Below are 12,962 nucleotides of genomic sequence, written 5' to 3' on the forward strand. Positions count from 1 at the left end.
TGACATCATCCCAACCCATGATGCATTGCTCTTGATGTCACAGGGCTAATGTGGCTCATGCTAGCGGCCACAAAAAAGATCTCTTTTGATATGTTTATTGAGGTCACATGACAACAAGGACTGACCAGGTCCAGTATAATTCAGAATTTGTCCCACAAGGCTCCTCAGTGTCTCATGATGGTTTCATGGTGCAGCCATGTTGGATGTTCACCTGCACGATGATGCCATCCATGTTGGATAAAACAGGCTAGTGGTTTCTGGAGGCGCATCAGGTGCGCTGAAGGATGGCGTCGATGCTGGCCTGGATGTCAGCCATCTTCTTGAGCACGTGCTGGACTTTGTCCTCGTCCATCTCCACGCACACAAACTGGGAGTCCTGGAAGACAAAAAGTTCATCAGCGAGGTTGTGACGTCGCATCAAACGTCTCACCCGCCTCACCTGGCCGCTCCTGCCCAGCTCCAGCTCCATCAGCGCCACCGGCCCCCTCCCGCCCGCCGCCGTCTGGAGGTCCACCCTCCAGGACAAGCCCTTGAGTCCGGGCTCCCAGCGGCTGTGGGACAGCAAGCTGTCCCTCACGCGGACACGCTGGCTCTTCCAGAAGCGAGTGAGGGCGGCAGCCTGTTCGGGGGTCACGGCAGCCGCCCCCTGCTTCCTGGTCTGGGCGGTGAGGAAGGCCTCCAGTTGGGCATGGTCCATGTCAGCTGTGGCGATGGACTGCGAGGAGGAGCAGAGCGGACATCTTCAGTCAGGTGACCAAATGCGGATGGAGTTTCTACTCCTGAAGCTCATAAAAAGGTGAAAGGGTGAAAACATACACCCCTACTGTGTTGCCTGTGCAATTCCAAACACACCACACGGTGGTGCTGTTGTTACACCCCATAAGGATAAGCGGTACAAAAGTGTCAAATATATATGTTAAATTTGAGCAAGGTTGGTTTAAAAAAATGGCCACAAAATGTGGGTGGGACCAAGCAACGGTCAATGGGAATATCTGTATTACATGTACAGTTAAAACATGTACGCTAGCATGTCTTCTACGGCATTTTAAACACGGCCCACAGGGGGAGCCACTCGTATTTCCATTCATGTTTTGTTTTGACTGTTGTCTCAAGACTTGTTAGCATAAAGCATCCACTCAACGACACAAGCAAAGCATCGTAACAGTAAAACACCACAAGTACAAATATTTAGCTAGCTTAACTTTACTAAAACGATTTCAACAAACGCTGATTGTGTCGCCGTTTACCTTCAAAAGTGTTTTCATTTTGTCGTACAAGGTCTTAAAGTCTTCCTGGGACATGTCCGTGTAAATTTCACTTTTTAACAAATCCTCCGTCACGTCGGTCTTGCCGTAATAAACTTGTTGAGCGACGCCATTCAGCAGAGCTAGCAAACATCTGCTGGCTTCCGCCTCCGCCATCTTGGTCGGCTTCACACACTCACGTGACGCGAAAAGATACAGTCGCGTGAGCGCAGCGCGGCATTGTGGGAGTTGTAGTATGTAGTCACAATTCGCCAATTAGCCAAACGTGCATATTTTTGGAAACAACGGGGTAGGAATCTGACATTTATATTTCATTTTTATGAGTCTTTCACAGAGGAGTGAATGTTCTTTTTGTTCGTATTTTTATGTGTATTTTATGCGCGTATTTTGTGTGTATTTTAGTTTCTTTATCACATCCGACTTGTTACTTTTCAAATAAAGTGTAGACAAGGACTGATAATAGCTTTAATGTTGTTAAAAAGAAGATTACATGTTAGCAAGCTACTATTAGCATTTAGCAAATGGTTACTTTTCAAATAAAGTGAAGACAAGAACTGATAATAGCTTTAATACTGTTAAAAAGTTAGCAAGCTGGTATTAGCATTTAGCAAAGATAAAAATGTTTCTCAGCTTTCCACTGGCGTCATCAACCTCGCCCTCGCCCTCGCCCTCGCGGTCGAGAAGCTCGACCACGCCCACGCTTGATCCCGCCCCTCTCTTGTTTGCCCCCCCTGATTGAGATTGCTGTGGCCACGCCCTCTCTTCCTCTTTCTTCCAGGACCTTTTCCTGGCGAGGTACGGCCCCCTCGCTGCGGTCTGGAAGATTGTCGTCCAGCAGGAAGCTGAGACGCGCGTTGTCTTCGGGACTCTTCTTGATGGTTGGCGTTTCTACGTCCGGGCGGGGTCACTTCACAGACGTCAGGCTCAGTCGGGCGCTTCCGAAGGCTTCTTCTTATTCTCTGGCCCCGCCCTCGCCCACCTCGCCCACCTCGCCCACCTCGACCACCTCGCCCACCTCGCCCACCTCGACCACCTCGACCACCTCTCCCCCTTCCGCTGCCCCCTCGCCCTCTCGTATTGCACAGATCCCCGCCCCCTTGCTCAGTGACCTGCTGACCTTGATCGACGTCTTCATAGCAGTTGGTTGTGACCTCCCCCCCTCCCTCGCTGGAGCAGCTGACACACTCCAAGTTTGCATTTGTATCGTTCCTGTTGCAGCGGAAGATGGTGCGGAGGCCGCCGGGGCCAAGATGTCTCCCCAAGGTGATGAGCCCTTTTTTGAGCGTTTCTGGAGGGATGGCTTCCCAATTATCTTTGGGTTTGAAGATTTTGGAGAAAACCACGGCGTGATTCGGCCAGTCGTTGATGCGCTCCACCAGCTCGAGGATGTTGAGTTTGCTTGTTTCGCTCGTGCACCTGCCCGTGCACGGCGAGGCGCGCACGTAGAGAAGCAACAAACCCGTCTTCTCCTTGTTTGCGGCCCAGGTGTTGAACGTCTGCAGAACGCGGTACTCGGCGTGATCCGCTTGCTTGTTTTTCACTGCATGCGGGCAAACCGTCTTCACTTCCTGCCAAGTCATTTTGGTACGCTTGCACTTCCTCAGGACTTCCTGCCACGGCACTGACGCCGTAGGACAATGGTACAGCACGTCGGGCCACCTCAGGACGGTGGCGGCCACCAGGTTGGGGCTCTGGTACACGCCGCATTCTAAGATGGTGTTCCTTACGTTCTGACCCGGAGCGGTCACTCGACTCGGGTCGTACGAGGACTTGTCAGGACTGAGTGGGATCCTCGCTGCCAGGCTGAACATGGGCATTTTGCTACACACACACACACACACACACACACACACACACACACACAATAACCGCGTGAGCTTTGCTCCAACGTCACAAATCAACATGAGACGACTCACGATTGGACGTTCAACCTGCAGGTGAGGAGACACAAAGAAAGCCAAAGGTCACAAACACAAAGAGAGAAGTTCCTATCTGTCTTTTTTTCTTGGACACAAACAAAGAAACAAACATACCCGCTGAGAATGGTTTCAACCATCGTGGCCAGCTGGTTCTGATCGATCTGGTCCTCGGTCTTTGCTCCCGCCGCCGTGACCGCGAGCAGCGCCAACAGCCACCAGCGTACATCAGCCATCTACACATGATTATATTTACATTTTATATATGCTCTTATTTCTTTGAAGTCCAAGGAGGAGGCAAGAACATTTTTACTTACCTTGTCGGACCACGATGATGATGATGATGATGATGATGAGAGACGATTTTGAGCTTACAAGTCAAACCTCAAAACGGAACTTGATCATATCAGAATATTCATGTTGCTCAACAACACACACACACACAGTTACTATGGTTGTCATTGTATGGTCATATCACCTCTTACCTACATTATTAAAAAAAAAAAAAAAAAAAAAAAACTGTATTATGGAAAGAAGGAAGTGAACAAATGTAACAGTTACTTATTGTTCATTCACTCATTTTCTACCGCTTATCCTCACGAGGGTCGATTGTAAAAATTAAAATTAATAACAAAAAATTTAACTATATTAGGAAAGCAGGAAGTGAACAAATGTAACAGTTACTGATTGTTCATTTTCTACTGCTTATCCTCACGAGGGTCGATTGTAAAAGTTAAAATTAATTAAATTTTTTTAAAACTATATTAGGAAAGCAGGAAGTGGACCAATGTAACAATTACTGATTGTTACCTATTTTTTTTTTAAACTATTTCAGTTTAATTGTTGCTTTCAACAAATGGAAAATAAAAAAATAAATTAGTGCTTTCCGTCACACTCCCGCTTCTTGTTTTTGCATATAACTGTGCACTTTGCACAGTCACGCAGCATGAAGATGTCAGGAAACTAAAGAGGAAGATACCGACCACTTTTTTTTTTTTTCCCCAGGAACGTGGCTGAAAAAGACAAACGAATCATCAAGTTGATGATCAGTAGGCCTGATTATTTGATTTTTTTTTGGAAAGTTAGCATTGTTAAAAAAAAAACCCCAAAAAAACAACCCATCAGATGTCAGTGGTTAATTGATAATAAAGCATTTTATTCTCTTGCGATAAAAGCATGACACAGCAGAAAATGAACACGACAAGATGGAATGTTCTTCAGTAAAGAAAATAAAAGCTCCGAGTGGTCCAACACGGGGGCTTTATTTGCACCACAGTCCAATAAAGCACCACTTATATTTATATATATTTATATGTATAGATTCTTATTTATATATATATATATATGTATATATATATAAAGATGTTTCTATATATATATTTATAGTTTTCATGTACACCTTCAGGCAACAACTTCTTGTGGTTCTTCTCATTTACAAGTAAACTTTTTAACACACAAACGTCAACTAAAGGCAACTTTCTTTCTTTGCCTGCTTGTTGAGCAAAGTACAAAACTGGCACTGAGGACGAGCGCGTCTATACACAGTAAAAATCAATAAAATTAAATTAGCAAATAAAATCACTTTCCCAAACTCCATTTGTATAAAACACAACAAAAAAAACTGGTTTGCCTTTTAAAAACAAAAAAAAGTCCACTTGAAGGCAACAAAGCAGATGAGCGGAAGAGGAAATGGAAAAAAAAAAATTATAAAAAAAATCTTACGGTGTGATGATGTCACGAGGAGGGCGGGGCTTTAACACTCAGTTTGGTAACTATGGCGATGGCGGCTTCCACTGTCCTGCACAGCACGTCCAGCATGTCCGCTGGGGGGCCGCCGCTCAGGAAGGCCTGTGGGGAGGGGGTGTTGCTCCTGCAGCCCTCAGGCCCCTCCCCTACCAGGTCCAGAGCCGTTGAGAGGGCGGCATCCTCCGAGAGGGGCGGGGCCGAGCTTCCACCCACGTCCTTGTCTTCGCTCCCCTCCTGTGGGACGGCCACAACCCTCTGACCTTCCTCCCACTCCCCCTCCCCATCCGGATGCGTCGGCTCCGCCTCCCCCGTGTCCGGCAGCAGAGAGGACGTAGAGGAGAAAGACGACGACGACTCCGCCTCCATCTTCTCCTCTTTAGGGGAGTTGGAGGCGGGGTCGGGAGGGGAGGGCGGGTCCTGCTCGGTGCCGGGATCGATCACGGAGGAGGAGTCCCGTGTCTCTGTGTCGGAAGTGCTGGTGGGCGTCAGCGCCCCCTGTTGCTCGCACTTGGACTCCGCGCTTGGGGGGAGGGCGGCCGAGGAGAGTGCCGGTGCGTCGCCGTCGCTGTTAACACGCCGCCGCTTCACCGGCGTCGCACCCTCATCCTCTGCTAACACACATCATTCGTAGCCGTGACAGAATGAACGTTCCGAGTGTGTGTGTGTGTGTGTGTGTGTGTGTGTGTGTGTGAGTGTGTACCTCTGGCCTTATTGTCGTGGTCGGCCTCCAGTTCCAGAGTGCTGCGTTGCTGCATACACACCCGACAGCGGCCGAGGAGGTCCTGCAGGGCGGGGCAGAGGGCGGGGTCGAGGACCTGTGGTGACTGGATGGACAGCAGCAGCATCAACGCCCTCAAGTCCTGAAAACGGGGGGGGGACGTTTTAGACTGACAGGTGTACGTGTGTGTGTGTGTGTGTGTGTGTGTGTGTGTGTGTGTGCGTGTGCGTGCACACACAGCATTCAGCAGCGCGCTGGTCTTGCTGAGCTCCGGCCAATGAGAAGCCAGCTCAGGCTGCAGGCCGCTGTGCTCGCCGAGCACGTTGGCCACCAAGACGCCAATCAGGTTGGAGTAGCTGACACCCGACAGCACCTGCACCTGAACACACGCACGCACATCATGAACGACGACATGGTGATGGCGCTGGGGCGCCGGGAGAGGTTGGACGTCGGACCTTGTGCAGGAAGCAGGTGAGGAACGCGTAGGCCACGTTGTTGTTGAGGAAGCTCCTCATGTCCATCAGGATGTACTTGATGTACTCGCTGAAGGTGGCGTCGTCGCACAGCAGCTTCACGCACGTTTTGGACAGGAGCGACTGCGAGAGAGGAAGAGAAGAGCGGCTCAGTGCGGACGCTCGTTAGAAAAACGCCGCCGTCGCCGTCCGGAGCGTCGCCCCCTCCCCAACCTGAGACTGGCACAGCTCCGTCCACAGTTTGGGGAAGATGGCCAAGTGGAGAGGAAGTCCTTCGTACGCCATCAGGACACCTGAGAGGCAAAACGCAGCCGACAGTGAGTGAACTTCCTGCGGGCGGCGGCCCAGCGGCGTGCTGCCGTACGCACTCAGCTTGACCAGCGTGTCGCTGAACTTCTCGCAGTTGATGGCCACGCGACACAGCAGGTGGATGAACTGCTGGTAGGACAGGAAGTAGTCCAGCAGCAGGCGGTCGTAGACCTCGTCTTTACCCTGACAGACAGGAAACGCAGGACGGCTGAGGTCACGTGACGCCTGCGAGAGCGGGGCGGGGTCTCACCTTCCTGCTCTCCACCATGGAGGGCAGCAGACACATGTTGAGTTCCGGCCTGGGGGGTCTGATGTTGCTTTTGGTGCCCATCACCTTCATGTTGTCCCTGCATGGCAGGTAGGGGCCCAGCGACACTGGAGGGAGGGCGGAGGATCACAACATATGATAGCAAGCACGCCCTCTGGTGGCGGTCGGCAGTATAAGACGCGTGATGCTCACTGGGGATGTTGCTATGGTGATAAGTGTAGTGGTTGTGTTGCAGAAAAGGCACTAGCGTGTGCAGGAAGTCGTGCGGACTCAGAAGAACCAGCTCCTTCAGAACATCTGCAGGAGGCAAGGACACGAGAGCTGACTATGGGAGGTGGTTGATGTCACCTCGGAGGGGTTCAGTATGGGGTGCATTAATTACCCAGGCAGGCGTTGCGGAGCTCGGGCGGGCTGTAGGAGTTGAGGAGCGTGAGAAGCTTGTGGGCGAAGTCGATCCTCTCCTGCCACTGGATCAGCGCTTGTTTGACATCTGCAAAAGCAGCGAGGAACGTTAGCAGAACGTCGGCGAGGAGGCGGCAGGAAGGACTCGAGGGCGACCTTTGCGCTGCAGGTACGGTCGGGTGGCCTTGAGGACCGACAGGAAGATGGAGAGCAGCTCCACCAGGTCTCCAGTGACGTGGCACGCCGTGGCCTCGTGGTACATCATGTGCAGCGTATTGAACGACTGCGGAGGAGAGCTCGTCAACGAAGCGCCATCGCCAACGGTAACGGTAACAACAAACTGAGGACTACCTCCGTCATGAGGACCAGTCCTCGATTGAACACCACCAGCAGTCGGTCCTCGTCGTTCTCCAGCAAAACCCTAAAGGCGCTGCAGAAAGGAGGACCGGCAGATCATGAGTGCGACATGAGAACCGGAAGCGGACCAGAAGCGGGTCAGGACCTGATGAGCGTGGTCCAGCACGAGCGTCCGTCCAGGCAGCGCAGGTAGCAGCTGATGGTGGTCTTCTTGAACTGCTTGATGTCTTCCACTTCTTCTTCTCTCATGTCGGCTCGCTGCGCCACAAAGAGCTGCATCAAGTTGAACAGCTCCTCCACGGCCTGCAGGGGGCGGAGTGGACAACATAGCGTTATCGTATCGTCACATTTTAGAGCAGGGGTGTCAAACTCATGACACTGGGGCCGAGACACTGCAGGTTGTGGTTCCAAAAAACCTGCAGTGCTTCAGCCCTCCATTGACTAACATAACATCTAACATTTTGGGGTTATTATTCTAACATTAATTATAGTTAGAAGATTTTCCATTTGTGTTAATTATTATTATTGGAATTATTATTATCTTAATTACTGCAATTTCCTTTGATCTTATTACTGTAACTGCTGATCCCTTAAGGAATGTTGCTACTTCTACATTTGTCAACACATTCACCCCATTCCCAATTTTCCCGACATGACAATTTTTTCCAAAAGCCGAATGCCTTTGATCTATTTAGAGCAAAGGCATTCAGCAACTAGGACATGTCTCTGACTAACGGTGCTGAATGCCTTTGATCTACTTAGAGCAAAGGCATTGCAGCTACGACGGGTCTCAGACTCCAACTGTAAGTAGATCAAAGGCATTCAGCACTGTTGGAGTCAGACATGTCGTAGTTGCTGAATGCCTTTGCTCTAAGTAGATCAAAGGCATTCAGCACCGTTAGTCAGGGACATGTTGTAGTTGCCGAATGCCTTTGCTCTAAGTAGATCAAAGGCATTCAGCACTGTTGGAGTCTGAGACATGTCGTAGTTGCCGAATGCCTTTGCTCAAAGTAGATCAAAAGCAACTACGACATGTCTCAGACTCCAACAGTGCTGAATGCCTTTGATCTACTTAGAGCAAAGGCATTCGGCAACAACGTGTCTGACTCCAACCGTGCTGAATGCCTTTGATCCACTTAGAGCAAAGGCATTCAGCAACTAGACATGTCTCGGACTCCAACGGTGCCGAATGCTTTTGATCTACTTACAGTTGAGTCTGAGACCTGTCGTAGCTGCAATGCCTTTGCTCTAAGTAGATCAAAGGCATTCAGCACTGAAGTCTGAGACGTCGTAGTTGCTGAATGCCTTTGCTCTAAGTAGATCAAAGGCATTCAGCACCATTGGAGTCTGAGACATGTCATAGTTGCCTTTGATCTACTTTGAGCAAAGGCATTCGGCAGCTACGACATGTCTCAGACTCCAACGATGCTGAATGCCTTTGATCTAAGTAGATCAAATTCAGCAACAACTTCAACCACATTTCCCAACAGATTCCAACATCAACATGGACTCCTTCCTGCTCATTTTTGTTGACCCCCCCCCCCCTTCCAGGCTCAGGCATTTACACGCAATGTTTCCAGATATTGTAATACTTTAGTTCTAATCATTATATTGATAGTAATATTTCTATGTTTAATATCACTAAATGTTGTCAGTCTCATTAAATATCTTAATTCGATGAAGACAGGTAACACACCCCAGGATACTGGCTGGCATGTGGCGTCAGGTTCTTGAAGGCCCACTGGATGTTCTGGTGTGAGGCCAGCTGGCGCGTGAAGGCGGGCGACTGCTCGCAGCACATGCGCAGGATGCCATAGTAGGCGGGGAGCATGCCGCGGTTGAACAGCACCACTTCCTGGTCGTCGTGGTCGGCCAGGATGTAGTTGAAGGCGATGTTCTTGGTCACCATGGGATTCTGCACCACCAGCCGCACGTTCTCCGGGCAGTCCACACACACATTGTACCAGAAGGAGAGCAGCGCCTGCTTGTTGTGGTTGGTGGCAATGGCGGGCTCTGACAGTTTGGGCTGAAAGCAGGAAGACGGTCAATGAGGACTTTTTTTCTTCCGTGTCACAATTTTAATGTTCCTGACCGTACCTGGAAGAGGTTCCACAGGTCCATGAAGTAACTGGAGAACATGAGCTTCTCCGTCTTGGAGATGAGGCAGTACGTCATGAAGCCAAAGTACTGCACCAGCTTGGTGGTGCCGTGCACGCTGGCGTCCACGTAGAGCTTGGCTCGACCCAAGAGGCCCAGCAGCAGGTTGTAGACTTGGTGCAGGACCACCGTGGTGTCGGGAGACAGTGGCAGCTCGCGGGTGGGCAAGTGGAGGGAACGGGTGGAGCGGAACATCTGGCGGAAGGAGTTGCTGGGGATGAGGGAGACCAGGAGGTACGCCGCCGCTGCAGGAGGACAAAAAAAAACAGAACATGTGTGACCCAAAACAAAGCCAGTGGGGGTCAAACCGCAGCAGGCTCTTACATGTGCGCACTCGAGGGTAGTTGTGAGCCAGCAGGAAGCGCTCCACCCAGTTCTCCATGTTCTGGAGGACCCAACTGTGGGCCAGTTTGTTCCTGGGAGTCTGGGCCGCCAGCCAATCCAGACACTGTGACGGGTTGTACTCAATCACCTAAAGCGGCGACAAACGCAAAGATTCATCAGCTGCACAACAACAATCAATCAGTTTCATCAAATATGCACCTCCCAAATCCTCTGCAGGATGTAGGAGGCGAAGGAGGGCATCCCGGGTGCTCCGCCTGCAAACTCCATCAGCATGGTCAGCAGCTTGAAGAAGGAGTTAGCAGCCTAAAGGAGGAAAAAATGACTATAAATAAAAAACATTGCTACAGTACAAAACACAATAGAGGCCGCTAATGATTCATGTGTGCTGTGGAAGATGTTCTCGCTCTAGTTTGTCCAGAAGATCAAACAAGTAGGCTGTGACTCACCTCAGGGGTCAGCTTAGCGATGGAGGTGAAGAGCATAGACACAATCTGCACAGAAGACAAATCAACAGGCCGCATGTTAAATATTACTTATTTATATATATTTTTTTTAAAGAGGTGATGATGCAACTGCACACTAATGGATGTCTCTTTTATAGCAGCTGTAAATCATAATATCATAATATTATATTTTCCTAAAACTTACCTACTTTCTATGACTGAAATGTAAGTTTCAGGAAAAAAAGCATAACTTTCACTCACATTTCAGTCATAGAAAGTAGGTGAGTGAAAGTTATGCTTTAAAAAAAGCACTAAAAGTTCCCTCTTTTAGTCGGGAACTGATATTTTCCTGAAACTTACCTACTTTCTATGACTGAAATGTAAGTTTCAGGAAAATATCAGTTCCCGACTAAAAGAGGGAACTTCTAGTGTTTTTTTTAAAGCATAACTTTCATTCACATTTTCAGTCATAGATAATAGGCAACATTCACTCGCATTTCAGTCATAGAAAGTAGGTAAGTTTGAGGAAAATATCAGTTCCCGACTAAAAGAGGGAACTTTCAGTGTTTTTTTAAAGTATAACTTTCACTCACATTTCAGTCATAGAAAGTAGGTGAGTGAAAGTTATGCCTTAAAAAAGCACTAAAACTTCCCTCTTTTAGTTGGGAACTGATATTTTCCTGAAACTTACCACTTTTAGTGCTTTTTTATGCATAACTTTCACTCACATTTCAGTCAGAAAGTAGGTGAGTGAAAGTTATGCTTTAAAAAAAGCACTAAAAGTTCCCTCTTTTAGTTGGGAACTGATATTTTCCTGAAACTTAACCTACTTTCTATGACTGAAATGTGAGTGAAAGTTATACTTTAAAAAAACACTGAAAGTTCCCTCTTTTAGTCGGGAACTGATATTTTCCTGAAACTTACCTACTTTCTATGACTGATTATTAAAGAATGGAAAAAGGTGGAAACAAGAGTGTCGTTAGGGGAGGTTTGCTGAACCTACGTGCTCCGCCAGACGGTTGTTATAGCGACAGAGGCTGAAGATGAGATTGCAGGTTTGTCTGATGTTGATGCCATCTCGGATGTGCTGGAAAAGGAACGGGAAGCCTTTCCCCCCAGTCAGTGCCGCCATGTCGCTCTGGGACAGGGTCAGGTGTCTGCACGCAGAGATGATGCTCATTGTTAGGACACATGAAAAAATGTTCCTCCCCATCTGAACATTTTCTTACCTCTCGGAGCGAGACTGCTCCACCAGAAGGGCGATGAGGGCGATCATCTTCTCCAGCGCTGCGGGACGATATTTCTCCTCGGCCAGAGACAAGATGTCCTCCTCCTCGTCCTCCTCCTCTCCTTCCTCCTCTGACAGCACCTCCACCTGTGGCTAAAGAGGACAAAGTAAAAAAGTTTCAAACTGCATTCCAACTCTAATGGCGCTCTCACACTTTCAGACATTTGAAATGCTCTAGTGTGAGAGTGGGACATTTTCAGGAAAGGTTTTGTTAGGCGAGCTCACATTCTCTGGCCCTTTGGTTCCCATGTAGAAGTGGACCATGATGGAGATGGCTTGTAGTGACAGCAGGAACTGACTCTGAAGGTGCGAAAAGAAAATTCATCAACCTTGTGGTCCACACGTGTAAACATGTAGCGAGGCAAACCAACCTCCTCCTCTCCCATCTTGGCAAACTCGTAGAGGAAGGCAAAGTACTCGGTCAGGTGCTTGCTGTGAGGCTTCACGCCGTGCTCCATGATGGACAGCAGAGTCTTCACGAAGCGAGTCACGCAGGACCGGCTGCCGATGTCCTCCACCGGGCCGTCCATGTCATCAGACCTGAGAAGAAAGTCACCAGTCAGGTCAAAAGGTATCCAATGTGCAGCAATGGGCAGGTCAATGAGAGGCGTACCCGTCCTCCATGCCGGGCTGCAGGTAGAGGTGAGCGTGGACCGGCCGGAGCCTCTGGATGACGTGGATACACAACCTCTGGAACATCTGGTGAGAAGAAGGTAGAAATGTCAGCAGTGGTTCTTGCGGACAAGAACAACAATAACAGCGTACCTGTCTGACAATCTGGTTGGGACACTTGATGAGGATCTGCATGGGCCACCAGTTGTCATCGGCCATCCGATCCAAAAACCACTGAGAAGGGAGACAGAGAAGACATGAACACGACATAACCATATTCATAACCATGAATGCATGCGTGTGGTGCACACACCTCGCAGGCCGCCTGGCTGTTGTTGAACTGCTTGGTGAGGAGTTCGATCCACTGCAGCATGGTGGGCTGATCACACAACACATTTCACTAATTAATGAGGACCCACGTTTGGGAAGTATTATGGTTCTAGTTCTGAATATATTTGGATAACAGGAATTCTCAGAAATAGGATATGGAAGAACTGATTACATTTGGGGGGTGATCTGGACCACCTTTTTTTTTTTAAAGGATTCTCATTCCAAGATAGGACCATTTTCGGCATTTGAAAAAATTAAAAACAACAATACTGTTTCCGACAGGTTCTATAAAATATCAAAGACTCAGCCAAAAAAGTAGACTTATTATTATTT

General features: G+C 48.9%; 3 protein-coding genes across 4 annotated transcripts in view; all 3 read right to left on the reverse strand.

The window, feature by feature from the left end:
- Positions 1 to 81: 81 nt before the first annotated feature.
- On the reverse strand, positions 82 to 1,458 carry commd1 (copper metabolism (Murr1) domain containing 1). The gene is made up of 3 exons (XM_058069989.2): positions 1,248 to 1,458; positions 440 to 715; positions 82 to 376 (listed from the first exon to the last, which is right to left on the reverse strand). Exons 1-3 carry the CDS (start codon positions 1,419 to 1,421, stop codon positions 269 to 271), a joined length of 558 nt encoding a protein of 185 aa, XP_057925972.2. The 5' UTR covers positions 1,422 to 1,458; the 3' UTR covers positions 82 to 268.
- A 453-nt stretch (positions 1,459 to 1,911) lies between these two features.
- LOC131140467 (uncharacterized) lies at positions 1,912 to 3,417 on the reverse strand. The gene is made up of 4 exons (XM_078793280.1): positions 3,299 to 3,417; positions 3,182 to 3,196; positions 2,245 to 3,086; positions 1,912 to 2,153 (listed from the first exon to the last, which is right to left on the reverse strand). The coding sequence occupies exons 1-4, from the start codon at positions 3,415 to 3,417 to the stop codon at positions 1,912 to 1,914; spliced, it is 1,218 nt and encodes a 405-aa protein (XP_078649406.1).
- Positions 3,418 to 4,320: 903 nt separating this feature from the next.
- The window catches only part of usp34 (ubiquitin specific peptidase 34), a 29,183-nt gene continuing 20,541 nt past the window's right edge, over positions 4,321 to 12,962 (reverse strand). The window contains exons 55-78 of one of the 2 annotated variants that reach the window (XM_058069962.2): positions 12,613 to 12,678; positions 12,453 to 12,533; positions 12,301 to 12,386; positions 12,059 to 12,227; positions 11,913 to 11,987; positions 11,629 to 11,780; positions 11,403 to 11,556; positions 10,403 to 10,447; positions 10,155 to 10,259; positions 9,936 to 10,083; positions 9,552 to 9,856; positions 9,151 to 9,480; positions 7,600 to 7,757; positions 7,449 to 7,527; positions 7,254 to 7,380; positions 7,078 to 7,185; positions 6,888 to 6,992; positions 6,678 to 6,802; positions 6,487 to 6,610; positions 6,332 to 6,411; positions 6,101 to 6,241; positions 5,884 to 6,024; positions 5,628 to 5,787; positions 4,321 to 5,535 (exon numbers count right to left, since the gene is read on the reverse strand). In XM_058069962.2, the coding sequence (XP_057925945.2) occupies positions 4,916 to 5,535; positions 5,628 to 5,787; positions 5,884 to 6,024; positions 6,101 to 6,241; positions 6,332 to 6,411; positions 6,487 to 6,610; positions 6,678 to 6,802; positions 6,888 to 6,992; positions 7,078 to 7,185; positions 7,254 to 7,380; positions 7,449 to 7,527; positions 7,600 to 7,757; positions 9,151 to 9,480; positions 9,552 to 9,856; positions 9,936 to 10,083; positions 10,155 to 10,259; positions 10,403 to 10,447; positions 11,403 to 11,556; positions 11,629 to 11,780; positions 11,913 to 11,987; positions 12,059 to 12,227; positions 12,301 to 12,386; positions 12,453 to 12,533; positions 12,613 to 12,678 (3,684 nt within the window). In that variant the 3' untranslated portion in view covers positions 4,321 to 4,915. Of the gene's footprint in view, positions 5,539 to 5,627; positions 5,788 to 5,883; positions 6,025 to 6,100; positions 6,242 to 6,331; positions 6,412 to 6,486; positions 6,611 to 6,677; positions 6,803 to 6,887; positions 6,993 to 7,077; positions 7,186 to 7,253; positions 7,381 to 7,448; positions 7,528 to 7,599; positions 7,758 to 9,150; positions 9,481 to 9,551; positions 9,857 to 9,935; positions 10,084 to 10,154; positions 10,260 to 10,402; positions 10,448 to 11,402; positions 11,557 to 11,628; positions 11,781 to 11,912; positions 11,988 to 12,058; positions 12,228 to 12,300; positions 12,387 to 12,452; positions 12,534 to 12,612; positions 12,679 to 12,962 lie in introns of both variants that reach the window. The other variant, XM_058069951.2, reaches the window with a different exon arrangement.

Source organism: Doryrhamphus excisus, linkage group LG9, assembly GCF_037039965.1.
Source record: "Doryrhamphus excisus strain RoL-2023G ecotype Guam linkage group LG9, RoL_Dexc_Guam_v1.1, whole genome shotgun sequence".
NCBI classification, from domain to species: Eukaryota; Metazoa; Chordata; class Actinopteri; order Syngnathiformes; family Syngnathidae; genus Doryrhamphus; species Doryrhamphus excisus.